We start from the raw sequence: 13400 nt of genomic DNA on the forward strand, positions 1-13400 counted from the left end.
GTTGCACACACACACACACAGTTACTGCCACGTAGGATCATAATGGCTGAGAAATACCACTTTTATGGAGTTAAAAGGGTAAATAGAATATTGAATGAGTTGAGAGATAAAATGACCAATTTGGACAAGTTAAGAGGGTGAGAAATACCATTTTTGTGGAATTAAGGGAGTAAATAAGACATTCGATGAATTGAGAGGGTAAAATGACCAATTTGGACAAGCTAGGAGAGCCGAAGGAGCATTAGCCCTTCTAAATAAGCAAAATCGATGGTTAATTAACGTTTTGAAATTCAGAGGCAAGTTGCCGTTTTTGGACAATTTGAGTAGGGGTGGGCACGGTTCGGTTATCCGGTCCATTAGGGAAAAAAATTAATCGAACCTTTATCAACAGTTTTTTAACCATCCAAACCGAAACGGTCCATATCAATCGGTTAACCATTAATTCCGGTTAGATTTTTCGGTTAACGTGTTTTAACGAATTCTCACTTAAATACACATAATTTCAAAAATTCAAACGAAACGAATTATATATATTTATATTAATCTATGTTATAATCTATATTGAAGTATACTAGTGTCTTAGTATAATTTATGTTATATAATATATTACTTTTTTTTAAATATATATTTAGGTTAACCGTTAACCGCGGTTTTTCAACACGCTAACCCGAAATCAAAACCGAAACCGGTACCTATCTATTTCTTAACCATTAAAAAAACCACTGATTCGGTTAACCGTTTTTTCCGGTTCGAATTATCGGTTTTTGGTTCGATTACCAGTTTTATCGGTTTTTTTGCCCACCCCTAAATTTGAGGGACTCGGATGTATTATGCCAAACATTTAATAATCCGCAATTATGAAAGAGGGGGTGATTTACACAATTTAAGAAAGAAATGGGGTAGAAAATGCAATTAAGAAACAATCTATTGAAGCCCTAGTAGGACGGTTCAGCGTCTCTCTTCGCGTTTTCCACAAACACAACCCACTCGTTCACGCATAACGCCCGCAATCAAGCCATGAATCAGCGTATCGGCTTCTTCTTGTAGCTACCAATTAAACCCTCTCATTTCTTCCATTTTCATTTCAAGAAGGTCCTGGAATCTCTGTATTTTTCAGATCTGCGACAATTTTGGCTCGATTTGGCCCAATTTGCAATCTCAACTTGTTCCTTGCAAAACTTGCGGTATCTTTCCAGTGATTCTGCTTTCTTTATTCTGCCGTTTGTATAAATTTTCGTTCCGGCGTTTTCATTATTCAGCAAACGCGATAGATGTTAGTCTCATTGATTTGTAACTATTGAGGTTTATAGGTCTGTAGTTTTTTGCACAAATTTTGGGTTTGAATCGGCTAGGTAGTTAGGATTAGAGTTTGTTGGTGATGAATAACAATAATAGAGGGCGGTATCCGCCGGGGATGGGCGCCGGTAGAGGCGCAGGCATGAACGCGAACCCTAGTTTTCAGTCGAGGGTTCCGCAACAGCAGTATGTGCAAAGAAATATGCTGCAGAATCACCAGCAGTTTCAACATCATCAACACCAACAGCACCATCAACACCAACAACATCAGCAGCACCATCAGCAGCAGCTGCAACAACATCAACAGCAGCAGCAATGGTTGAGGAGGAATCAGTTACCTCCTGCAGAATCTAGCGTTGATGAGGTCGAGAAGACTGTTCAGTCTGAGGCCGTTGACTCCAGGTTCGCTTTTGCATATGTTCCCAATGCACGAATATGAACTTGTACCCCTGCTTTGTTTAGGAGTTTGTCCTTGTTTTTCTGGCGATGATGGTGGTATGCTTGTTTTGGTGTAATTGCATACAGATGAGATAGCTTCTCTGTAAGCATGTCATTTTTGTGTTCTCCCTGATTGCTATGTGTGATGTGGAGTGGTGAAAAGAGAAAATTATTTTGAGTTGTTGAATTCAGACGGAGTAAATAGTATTGTAAACATCTCCTGGGAACTATAACAACAAACAACAACTCAAAGGAAAAAAAAAGGAAAAAAAAAGAGATTAACTGCATGGTGTAGAATCAAATTCTGAATACTTCTATTTCATTGACCAGGTGCATTTCTAGGCAAGAAAATTCTGGAAAACAATATGGTTTACTAAATAATCTCCTGATACCTGAGCATGAGGTGTTACCTTTTATTATCATTTATGTAATTCTTTGAATTTATAATTTCATGGTTCCTTGAGGTTGTGCTTTAAAAGTGATTATTACATAGACCAGTTATAAGTAAAATACCAAGAACCAAGTGACCTTTCTTTGTAATTAACTGTATTGGGAAAGAGGGAAATCACCCAAGTAGCCATTGAAGCAAGGAGAATGGTAGTGGTACTCTTTAGCATCACTCTTTTCATCATACCAACTTCTTTTTGGAGCGATTGTATCTTCTTGTTCTCCCTCGGAAGAATGAGAATAGATTGACCCTAATTAGAGGGTGAGTGTCAAGGGAGAGTAGTGCTAGCTTTTCTCTCGAAGCAATTATTGAAACTAAGGTTAAATTTTAATTTAAGTTCTGATTGCAACATCTACATTGTGACGAGCTTTCACAAGTATCACTGTAACCAATGTTTATAACGTTCTAGATTTCATAGTTTCTTTCTCAGCATTTTTTTTAGTTATCTGAGGAATGTACTCCAAGAATTTTAGCTAAACATAAATTTTTCTAGTTTGTGAGGCCTATAGTGACATGCTGCTTCCAGTTCTTTTCTACTGTTTATCCTTTTTGGTAATAAGCTCTTGAGGTTGATTGATGCCAGCCTTTTATTCTCATCATCTTGCTCTGTTTCTCAAGTACAAGTTTGGGAATTTTGAAAGTTAATCTACTCAAATATGTTTCTTTTTTGCCTTTAGCAAGCCTTCTGTTATTATTATTATTGGCTTGCTATTGTATCTTGCTAATAGTGATCTACGTTTCCTATACAGTAATGTCTCTTGGGCTTCAGCCCCCTACTCTCTTATTAAGCTTCTTGTTCTTTCTTAATTTTTTTCCATTGTTTATGTTGCTAATATTATAACATACATTTTTGGGGGTTTTGAGCCTCCTTTCCATATGCGCTATAGAAGAACTACTTTTTTGTGAACTCATTAGTTCCTTATTTGGTTGTGCTTGTTGGCTTCTTAATTATTTACTCCATTGTGTTGATTAATCAGCTCACAAGATTGGAAAGCAAGGCTGAAGATACCTGCAGCTGATACGCGCTACAGAACGGAGGTAGGATATCTGGGATCTTTAGAGAAATATACAGAAAACATGACTTTAGTTAGTTGAATGTGTATGCTTCCACTACAGTTACTGATATTGTTGTTGCTGATTTACCTGGTTGGATTCTGTTACTCCTGATCTTTTAGAACTTTCTTTTGCATTTGAATTTGTCTTCCTTTTGTTCGATGTGAGTGAAGAGTATTATTCAGTGCATTCAGGTAGTAGCATAATATGTTGTATCTTTAGTGATTATGCCTTTGCTGTAAGTATATTTAGTGATTATGTCTTTGCTGTTTAGCTATGTTGTCCTTTGTATAATTTTTTAGAACTTCTGTGTTTGAATTTTTCATTTTGTTAGACAGGAGTGATAAACTGTGCATGCCTTTTTTGGGTTAGTCACTTGCATATTTTGTTGATTCTTGGGTTTTGGTTCGGTGATCGATCAACCTATTCTGCTTGACTTGGTGGATATTGCATTGTTGCCAATATTTGTGGTTTCCCTGTATGAATTTAACTATTTAAGCTGCGTACATGAAAATCCTTGATGACGTTTTGTTGCCCCAGATGCAGATATTTTTCACTTTATGTGAAATTCAATTTGCTTCATGAGAGATTTTTTAAAGCAAGTTTTAAATGTTCATTTTTCAGGACGTTACAGCCACAAAAGGAAATGAGTTTGAAGACTATTTTCTGAAAAGAGAGCTGCTTATGGGAATATATGAGAAGGGATTTGAAAGACCATCTCCAATTCAGGAAGAAAGCATACCAATTGCTCTTACTGGTAGTGATATTCTTGCTAGAGCTAAAAATGGCACTGGAAAAACAGCAGCCTTTTGCATTCCAGCCTTAGAAAAAATTGACCAAGATAACAATGTGATTCAAGGTTTGATTATTCATTATCTCTGAATTTTTATCTACGTTCTATGTTGAAATATTTGTAGTTTTTCAGAATCAGACCAGAGATCAACCATTCTGCTGATTGGATGGACAATTAAAATTTAAATATAAAAAATAGGACTTCTGTATCAGGATCAGATAAAGTAGTTCTGTACTTGTATTGTGAGCATCAACTGTACTTTTCCGAATCGATCATGGTGCCACATTACAACTATAATCTTTTTTTTTTTTGTAACAAAGTAATGAAGTTTTTAGCACTGCTATGTATTTTTTTTTTGTTATAATGCTCTATTGTAAATCCTCAGATCTTTTACTCTTTTGCACGAGACAGAAAAACACATGCTTTAATTTTTCTTTAGTTGTTGTTGTAGACTTCTTAAACATTTTGTTATTATTTAATTTCTTTGCAAAGTTCAGCTCTTATGATAGTAATCCTTTCATGTAATCTCTAATCAACTTATTTCTTTATGAAGAAAGCATCACCTGCTGAATAGTATAATGTTTGACTTTATCCAACAATCTGAGCAAATAGTCTGTTACTGGGATCTAAATACCTAATGCTTGGAATTTGGTCGTTTTATTTGTTTTATTTTATCTTAATTTTTCCATGTTTTTGCATGCAGTTATACTTTTCCTTCAAGTTATGCTTTCATTTACTCGACTCAAATTATGCATTTGCATGCAGTTGTAATACTTGTTCCAACAAGGGAGTTGGCTCTTCAGACTTCACAAGTCTGTAAGGAGCTGGGGAAGCATTTGAACATTCAAGTGATGGTTACTACAGGTGGTACAAGTCTAAAAGATGACATCATGCGGTTATATCAACCAGTTCATTTACTTGTTGGAACTCCTGGAAGAATTTTAGATCTTGCAAAGAAAGGGGTGTGTATTTTGAAAGATTGTTCAATGCTTGTTATGGATGAGGCAAGTACTAATCTCTATGCTGTTTTATATTATGTTGTTTCTTAAAATGGTGTATTCATGCTAGATTTAATAATCTTCCGAATACATATTTTTGTGTTTCTTTTTGTCACGATCTTTGTTTTAACTTCACAATGTCCAACCAGCTGATCTTATGATGCCTTTTTTTCAGGCTGACAAGCTTTTATCTCCAGAGTTTCAACCTTCTGTGGAGCAACTTATTCGTTTCCTTCCTCCAACTCGTCAGATTCTTATGTTCTCTGCTACATTTCCAGTTACTGTGAAGGACTTCAAAGATAGATATTTACAAAAGCCATATGTCATTAATCTTATGGATGAGCTTACCCTGAAGGGTATTACACAATTTTATGCTTTTGTTGAAGAACGGCAGAAAGTCCATTGTTTAAACACTCTTTTCTCCAAGGTTTGATCTGAACTAAAATTTTGTTTTATGCTTCATTTTTCCCTTAATGGGTATGATATAATTCAGATTCTTTGCAGCTTCAAATAAACCAATCAATCATTTTCTGTAACTCGGTCAACCGGGTTGAACTTTTGGCCAAGAAGATCACAGAACTTGGCTATTCTTGTTTCTATATCCACGCAAAGATGTTGCAAGACCATCGTAATAGAGTGTTTCATGACTTCCGTAATGGTGCCTGTAGGAATCTTGTTTGCACCGGTATATTACTCTTTTCTTTTTGCTCCTCAATAGTCAGCTTTTGATTTTCTAGCATGAGTTAAGAATCTGCTCCTATAGTTCAACTTTGATGTGAACTTTATTTCCGAACAATTATGATTAATTGTTATATTGTATGTAATTCCATCCTCTGGATGGGACCTTGTCTCTCAATTTGGGGTACAAACTCATATTATAAAAGATACCATATAATTGTACAGAGCATGCAATTCAGATTTTGAAAATCTGGATAACATGTCTCATTGGTAAGAGTGGAATATTACCAATTAAGGTTGACTTGATTGGTTATGGGCCTCAAGTCGCTTAAGCTAGAGAGTTCGAGTTCTAGTGTACGCAGAAAACTTCAATTGGGAGAGGATTCACCTGAAGGGTGCTTCACGAGCCTTGAACTGAGTAATCATATAAATTATATATAATAAAAGAGTGAGAGCTTGCAATATTTAGGCTCTACTATCTGGCTCAGTATAGTCAAAGGCACGCTGGTGAATGCCTAGACGCCAAGGGGAGTTGCAATTGGTGGATAACACCTCTGCAACTCATAGGCGGGGTACCTTCAAAGAGGCTCTGTCCTGGTTAATAAAGCCAGTCACGAAAGGAAAATTGGGGGCTTTTTCTTTCTGTTTGCTACTTATTCATGATTTGTTTTTTTAAGTGGGCTGAGTGCATATAAAGTGTGCAATTTAGTAATCAGATCAGTTATATTTAAGTAATCAGATGCCTTCCGTTTTGGTGATTTGCTTGCAACTTTGTTGTAACTGACTCATAAATTTAGCAATTAATTTAAAGTGTTTTTGGAAGTGTAGAACTCTTATTATCTAGGAGGACAGACTATTTTAGGGTTTTTAAAACAAGCCTAACCTTAAAAACTCATTTAGGTAGACAGTCTTTTTTGGTTCTTAAAATACTGGTTAACGTTAAAAATCCTACTGCAGTCTATTTATATTAAATTTGAAGTATACTTAAAGCAGCCTATTTACATCAAAGTAAATAACTAATTTCCTATTGATTAGTAATATGCCATAGCAATATGATTCTGTGTTTGCTAAATTCAAATTCCTGCGCCTCATTGCTCAGGCCATTGCCTTTTTTGCTTTTGTGCAAGGACGAAGTTCCATAAGCCTTGTTGTACATAGGGTTACCTTGATCTGACATGAAGAATTTAGGGTGTTCGTTTGGGAGGATGGAGAATTCGGATCTCAAGGCATATATAGACCAATTTTTACATGGCTTGAATTGAAATCCACTTTTTTTCATTCTTCCACACTTGGATCCTCCCAACTAAACACACCCTTGGGGTAAAATAATAGAAAATCAGTGGCGCCTTGGTTAGGACTAGAGAGATGTTTATAGATTGGTAGGGGAAATAATAAACAGATGTTATTATGACTAGAGGGGGTTGGGGGGGAGTAAGCATGTAATAGATAGATGAGGGAAAAGGGCGAAGGAGGAAATGGATGGAGTAAGCACAATTTGACCTATGATAAAGACATGCCCTTCTTCCTGTCACAAGGCAGTGGAAAGGTGTTCATAATTGTGAACAGTGAACATCTGCAATTTGCTGGGAAATGGATGGAGTAATAAAGTACATTGAAATTGCTTAAATCTCGTAATTTCTAGACGTTGAAAGTGAAGAAGTTTATTAACTCTATGTTATTTTTGTTTCGTCATTTTAAATTGACGTCGGTTTAACTTAGATATTTCTAATTATAGAAAATTTGTCATAAGTTGAAGTTTCTTTCCGCTCAATTTGATTTATTGTTGAACCTTACCTCTTTTTGAATGGTTCTGTTTTTCTTTTATGGCTTATCCTGAAACTTCAAATCCAGTTTAGGCTCGAGATCATGCAATTTGATATGTTCGTTATGTGATTGGGTGGGATTATCGTGAATGATGGTCTATGTAGAATATGGGTCAAATGATATTTAAATTTAGGATGGAATATACAATATTTTCTTGTATAATGGTAGTTGAAGGTGCTAGTCTATATGTTCTCACCCGTCAATGCTTGCTGCAGATCTGTTCACGAGGGGTATAGACATCCAAGCAGTGAATGTAGTCATTAACTTTGATTTCCCAAAGAATTCAGAGACGTATCTTCACAGGGTATGTCAGATATATTATCTTCTGATTTGCATTTCCTTATTAGTCTTGCATATCCTTATGAATGCTCATCGTCGATGCAGGTTGGTCGATCTGGAAGGTTTGGGCACCTTGGTTTGGCTGTGAATTTGATCACTTATGAAGACCGTTTTAACTTGTATGTCTTTCCCCCAATTTCTTCTGTCTATTTCTTATTTTCTTCCAATATAGATGTTTCTGATTTATGCTTTCCTTTTGTTACTCTGCAGGTATAGGATTGAGCAAGAACTTGGTACTGAAATTAAGCAGATTCCTCCACATATTGATCAGGCAATATATTGCCGGTAACTTGTGGTTGACGCCTTGCCCTTTCTTAAAAAATGGTGGGTAGCAAGGAGGTGTACTGATGGTGAGTAATGTCACTGAGATTCCATTTTGCAGTTTGTTATATTATCTGAGAATTTTATAGATTTTCAATGTCGTGTTTCCATTCTCATTATTAAGTTTTAGCATGTGGGATGTACTGATCTCAAATCAAGGCCCATTCAGCCATCTTATGGTGTGATTTGTTGTATTTATTTGTAGGTAAAAAGCATTATGAGGCCCTTGATCTTTTATTTGGACACATTAAGCCCCTGATCTTTTATTTTGGTCTCATTAAGCCCTTGCTTCCCAAATTAGTTAGTTGTGAACATTTAATTCAGTTAAAAGGTGTTATTCATTTCACATGTGTTTGAAATTATATTTTTTACAGATTGAATTAAGATTGTTACATTTTCCCTAGTCACATTACAGATAAAAAACGGCTTTCAAACTGTGAAAAATACAAATTTTAAACGCATATGAAATAAATAACACCCTGTTAACTGAGTTTTGTGTTCAAAGCTGTTTTTTTTGGTCATCAAGGGTTTAATGTGACAAAATAAAAGATCGGGGGCTTAATGTATCTAAAAAAAAAAAAGGATCAAGGGCTTAATGAACCAAAAAATGAAAAATCAGGGGCCTCATGATGCTTTTTGCTTTTAATCCTGGGCCGGTCTTGTTTGGTGCATTGTGTGCTAACTTTGTTAGGATGCTTTGCCCAGTCTTTGTCAGCCTCCAATCTTTCAATAAAAAAGGATGCTTTTTGCTTTATTTGTATGAAGTAATTAGGAGCAAAATTGATAAGAATTTTAATAGTTTCAATAGAGAATAATGGTAAAAAAATTCCCCTGTTCCTGATTATTTTGAGGAAATCCCTGGCCCGGTATATGAATCAGGGAAAACTCTCTCCCCATTCCTTCCCAGCTGGGAATTTATTATTTATTTTAAATATTAATTAAAATTAGATAAAATAAAACATCAGATTAGTAAAAGATAACTATAATATAATTAAATATAAATAATATGTATAAATATTTAACTAGTGTTCTAATAAGATTTATTAAGTATAAAAATTTGATAATTTATGGGTTTTGATATATGCAGCCCTTAGGTTAGGGCTGCATATAAGCATTTAATAGGTTAGTATATTTACATTTATATATGTAAATATTGGAAATACACTAGTATTTAATTTATTCAAAAGTTTAATGCAATAATAAATATAAATATTGGAAATACACAAGAATATACTAACCTATTAAATGTTTATATGTAACCCTAAGGGTTGCTATATCAAAATCCATAATTTATTAGTCCCTACATTTTTACCTGCACACTGTTTTAGTCCTCCTAATTTAATAATACATTGTTTAGTCCTTAACTTTTGTTCTATTTAACAATTTATAGTCCCTTAAAGAGGGACTAACTGTTTAATAATTCAAATATTTGAGGGACTAAATTGTTGAATAGAACAAAAATTAAGGACTAAATAGTGTGTTAGGGACTAATAAATAATTTACCCTAAAAAATAATATTAAAATTTGAACTTATCTGATGGGTTTTGATGTTTGTTTATAGGGTCCATTGAAGTTGGTATCTAGCTCTGCATCAGAGGGCGAGTTCTATGAATTTAGTATTGTTTGGTGGAAGACTTGGATTGGTGGTGTATGCAATTTAACCCTGGAAAATGGTTGTTTGTTTCTGGATTTTGATAGCCTGAAACGTTAACGGGATTATAGGCTAGAGTTCGACGCTTTTATATATATCCGGGTCCAGTTTCGTGTTGTGTTTGTTTTTCATAGCAGACTGGTTTGGTACTTGTATCAGCAGCGTAGTGTTATCAATGTTGAATTGAAGGCTGTACTTCCCCGTCCTCTCAAATCAATGAAATAAATAAAGGCTTATGACTTTTAGGAGACTTGACTTGCTAGCTACGGTTGTTTACTTAATTATAGTATTTTGAACTTATAGGGTCCGGTGAAGTCGGTATCTAGCTCTGCATCAGAAGGCGAGTTCTATGGATTTAGTATTGTTTGGTGGAAGACTTGCTTGGATTGGTGTATGTATGCAATTTAACCCTGGTAAATGGTTGTTTTGTTTCTGGATTTTGATAGCCTGAAACATTAACGGGATTATACACTTTTATATATCCGGGTCTGGTTTCGTGTTGTGTTTGTTTTTCATAACCGACTGGTTTGGTACTTGTATCAGCAGCTTAGTGTTGAATCGAAGGCTGTACTGTCAGGATTAGAATTTCTGACTGTAGAGATTAGAGAAGAAATAGGGTTTAAGGAAGCAGAAGAATAGAAAATAAGGTAGAACAGAGAATTAGGGAAGAAGAAGAGAGAAATAAGGAAGGAAGATAAACTTCATTGATAATTTTCTGATAATGCCGTACATAACAAAAGGATGACCCTATATAGGAATAACCACTGCTGATGTGGCAGCAGTTACAAATCCCTACAGCTGGAATAGTACAGCTTTTACAGCTGTAAAACCATTCTAAAATAACAACTATTTGAGCAATCAAACACTAATTAACAAGATAATTAACAACCTAAATAATACCTAAAGTACTCCCCTTAATTACTCTAATAATCGTGACAATACCCCCTCCTTAAGAACATTCTTGTCCCCAAGAATGTAGAAAGTTTGGAGACCAGTCCTTCCAAGTGACATTGAGGATTCGACACACCAACAAAGGCAGGATTTCCATAACAACCATGATGATTTGTTATAAATCTTCTTCCTATAGGAGAGCCATATAATGATCTCTGAGATGAGAAAGAGCCCAAAACAAGTAGTATGAAACCCAAGCAAAGGAACGTGTTTGTTTCCATTGGTCGTTATGCATCTCTTGCACGTTTTACTACAGCAGTGACTTGAAGAGCCAGACTTCCCTGCCAAAATCTTTGCTCCTTGACAACAGACGCTAGCAACAATAGGAGGAAGATCATCTTCTTGACTCAGAATTGGCATGTCACTGCAACATGAATTTGCTGAAGACAGAAATCCAGCTGCATGTTTAAAAAGTCTAGCTTCTTGCACCTGTTTTAACATTTGTTCCTTGATAGCAAGCTTTCCCCTTTCCTCTTGGCTTACACTTATACCACTATCTTCTTGTCTCCGAACTTCTGCAACCCTCGTAATAAATTCTCCAAAATATGATGGGAGAGATGTAAAAACTACTTAGAACAAGTTGGAGATGTCTTTCACGTCTCCTAACTTTAAGAGAAGAGGACCCTCATCCACTAAATACTTTGCAACACTAGCCCAACTCTCATGTCCGCAGCTCATGGTATTAAGCAGCCCCGACTCAACGTGAGGTCTTGATATAAGCATAAGTCCTCTGTGTTGCATAGTTGCCTCATCAACTTTATGCATAGTTTGTCAAAAAAGTTGTACAAGAACACAATGTGGAGGGTACTTGAACCGTGCAACATTCAAAGTCAATGTCATGTCTCTTCCAACATGGTAACCACTAATAGGTGAAAAATGACTCAATCCTGTTTGTTTTAATGTCCCTCTGTGATAAAATGACAACAAATGACAGTCATCAGATGTAGAACATTTAAGGACATGTTGACAGAAGTCATCAATAGTGCTCTGATCTGTTGGGAATGCTCCAGCACAGTGAGTTAAACAAACAAGCTTCCCAATGGTGGTACCTAAGTAAGTCCTATCCATTGAAGAACCATTAAGTGCAACGAGCAAGACAACGATATAATCAAGACTCCATATGTATTGGAGATACAACGGATCAGCAAAAGGTTCCCGAAGAGCATTTCCAACACTCCTCATTGTCATGTCAAAAACCCAATAAGGAAGCATTGCACCATTCTATCGTCGACGCAGCTCAACTTTTAGGAGTGCACAACCTCCACTACCTTCACCATAATCAACGCCCAAAAGGGTATATGCAAGCACACCACCACTAATCACTTGATTCTCAAAGTGCATGGCCAGCTCTCTACATTTTTTAGAAAGCTCAGCTCCTAATCTTGCATTTATGATCTTGGAAGTCAAACCAACAAAATAAGGGTCTTTATCCCCTAACTCCATTAGTGCTTGATGTATTTCCCTGTGAAAAGAAACTTCAATAAAGATATAGTGTTGAAGTATGAACCATGGAATCACTAAGATGCTAACGGCTCCTGAGACCTCATCCATTAGCTTCACCAATGGAATTGCTCCCCCCTTTAAGCCATTCTTGTCCCTAAGAATGTAACAATTAACTGGGATGTCACATAATCCAGACTTGGAATGTAAAATTGATTGTGCATAGATGCATGAAGAATCCATATGTGAACTCTTCTGAGATGGGTCCAAGTTGGTCTTCCTTTTGATGTCCTTAGGATCTCTTGTATTGATAGACCCGGTAAGAGGTGGATGGTTAAGGTCCCTTCGTTGCAACTGCTGCATTTGTAGCTGTTGTTGCGGCTCTCTTGTCTTAATTTGTTGGGGTGCATCTGTTTTATCTTGCAAATAGGAATCTGCCAGCTCCAATTTCCTCTCAGGAATTTCATCAAACAGTTGGGGGGCAACTGAAGAAGGATCTGTAACTCTTCGAAATTCTCGAATTGATTGAACCAAGTTTGATAATGATTTGCAGACTTGTTCATCTTTCTCTTGTTGCTTCTTGCGAAGCAGTTCCCATTGTTCATCAAACCGTTGTTGCCGCTCGTGAAACTCCAAGCGGTAACGTTCTATTTGATGTTCAAAGTCTTCCATGGGCGGAGGAAAGCTTTCTCTGATACCAATGTCAGGATTAGAATTTCTGACTGTAGAGATTAGAGAAGAAATAGGGTTTAAGGAAGCAGAAGAATAGAAAATAAGGTAGAACAGAGAATTAGGGAAGAAGAAGAGAGAAAGAAGGAAGGAAGATAAACTTCATTGATAATTTTCTGATAATGCCGTACATAACAAAAGGATGACCCTATATAGGAATAACCACTGCTGATGTGGCAGCAGTTACAAATCCCTACAGCTGGAATAGTACAGCTTTTACAGCTGTAAAACCATTCTAAAATAACAACTATTTGAGCAATCAAACACTAATTAACAACCTAAATAATACCTAAAGTACTCCCCTTAATTACTCTAATAATCGTGACATGTACCCCCCACCGTCCTCTCGAATCAACGAAATAAATAATCACTATGACGTTTAGGAAACTCGACTTGCTAGCTACGGTTGTTTACTTGATTATAGTATTACTGTTGTTTACT

At 36.0% G+C, this 13400-nt stretch overlaps 1 protein-coding gene and 1 pseudogene across 1 annotated transcript; one reads left to right on the plus strand and one right to left on the minus strand.

Annotated features, from left to right (window-relative positions):
* Positions 1 to 937: 937 nt before the first annotated feature.
* Positions 938 to 10091, plus strand: LOC136220768 (DEAD-box ATP-dependent RNA helicase 8-like). Its single transcript, XM_066008551.1, has 10 exons — positions 938 to 1698; positions 3160 to 3220; positions 3860 to 4094; positions 4794 to 5032; positions 5202 to 5453; positions 5531 to 5711; positions 7744 to 7832; positions 7913 to 7986; positions 8078 to 8217; positions 9750 to 10091. The coding sequence occupies exons 1-9, from the start codon at positions 1379 to 1381 to the stop codon at positions 8154 to 8156; spliced, it is 1530 nt and encodes a 509-aa protein (XP_065864623.1). The 5' UTR covers positions 938 to 1378; the 3' UTR covers positions 8157 to 8217; positions 9750 to 10091.
* Positions 10092 to 10757: 666 nt separating this feature from the next.
* Positions 10758 to 12002, minus strand: LOC136216607 (glutathione gamma-glutamylcysteinyltransferase 1-like; annotated as a pseudogene).
* Positions 12003 to 13400: the final 1398 nt, after the last annotated feature.

Source organism: Euphorbia lathyris, chromosome 2 (assembly GCF_963576675.1).
Source record: "Euphorbia lathyris chromosome 2, ddEupLath1.1, whole genome shotgun sequence".
NCBI classification, from domain to species: Eukaryota; Viridiplantae; Streptophyta; class Magnoliopsida; order Malpighiales; family Euphorbiaceae; genus Euphorbia; species Euphorbia lathyris.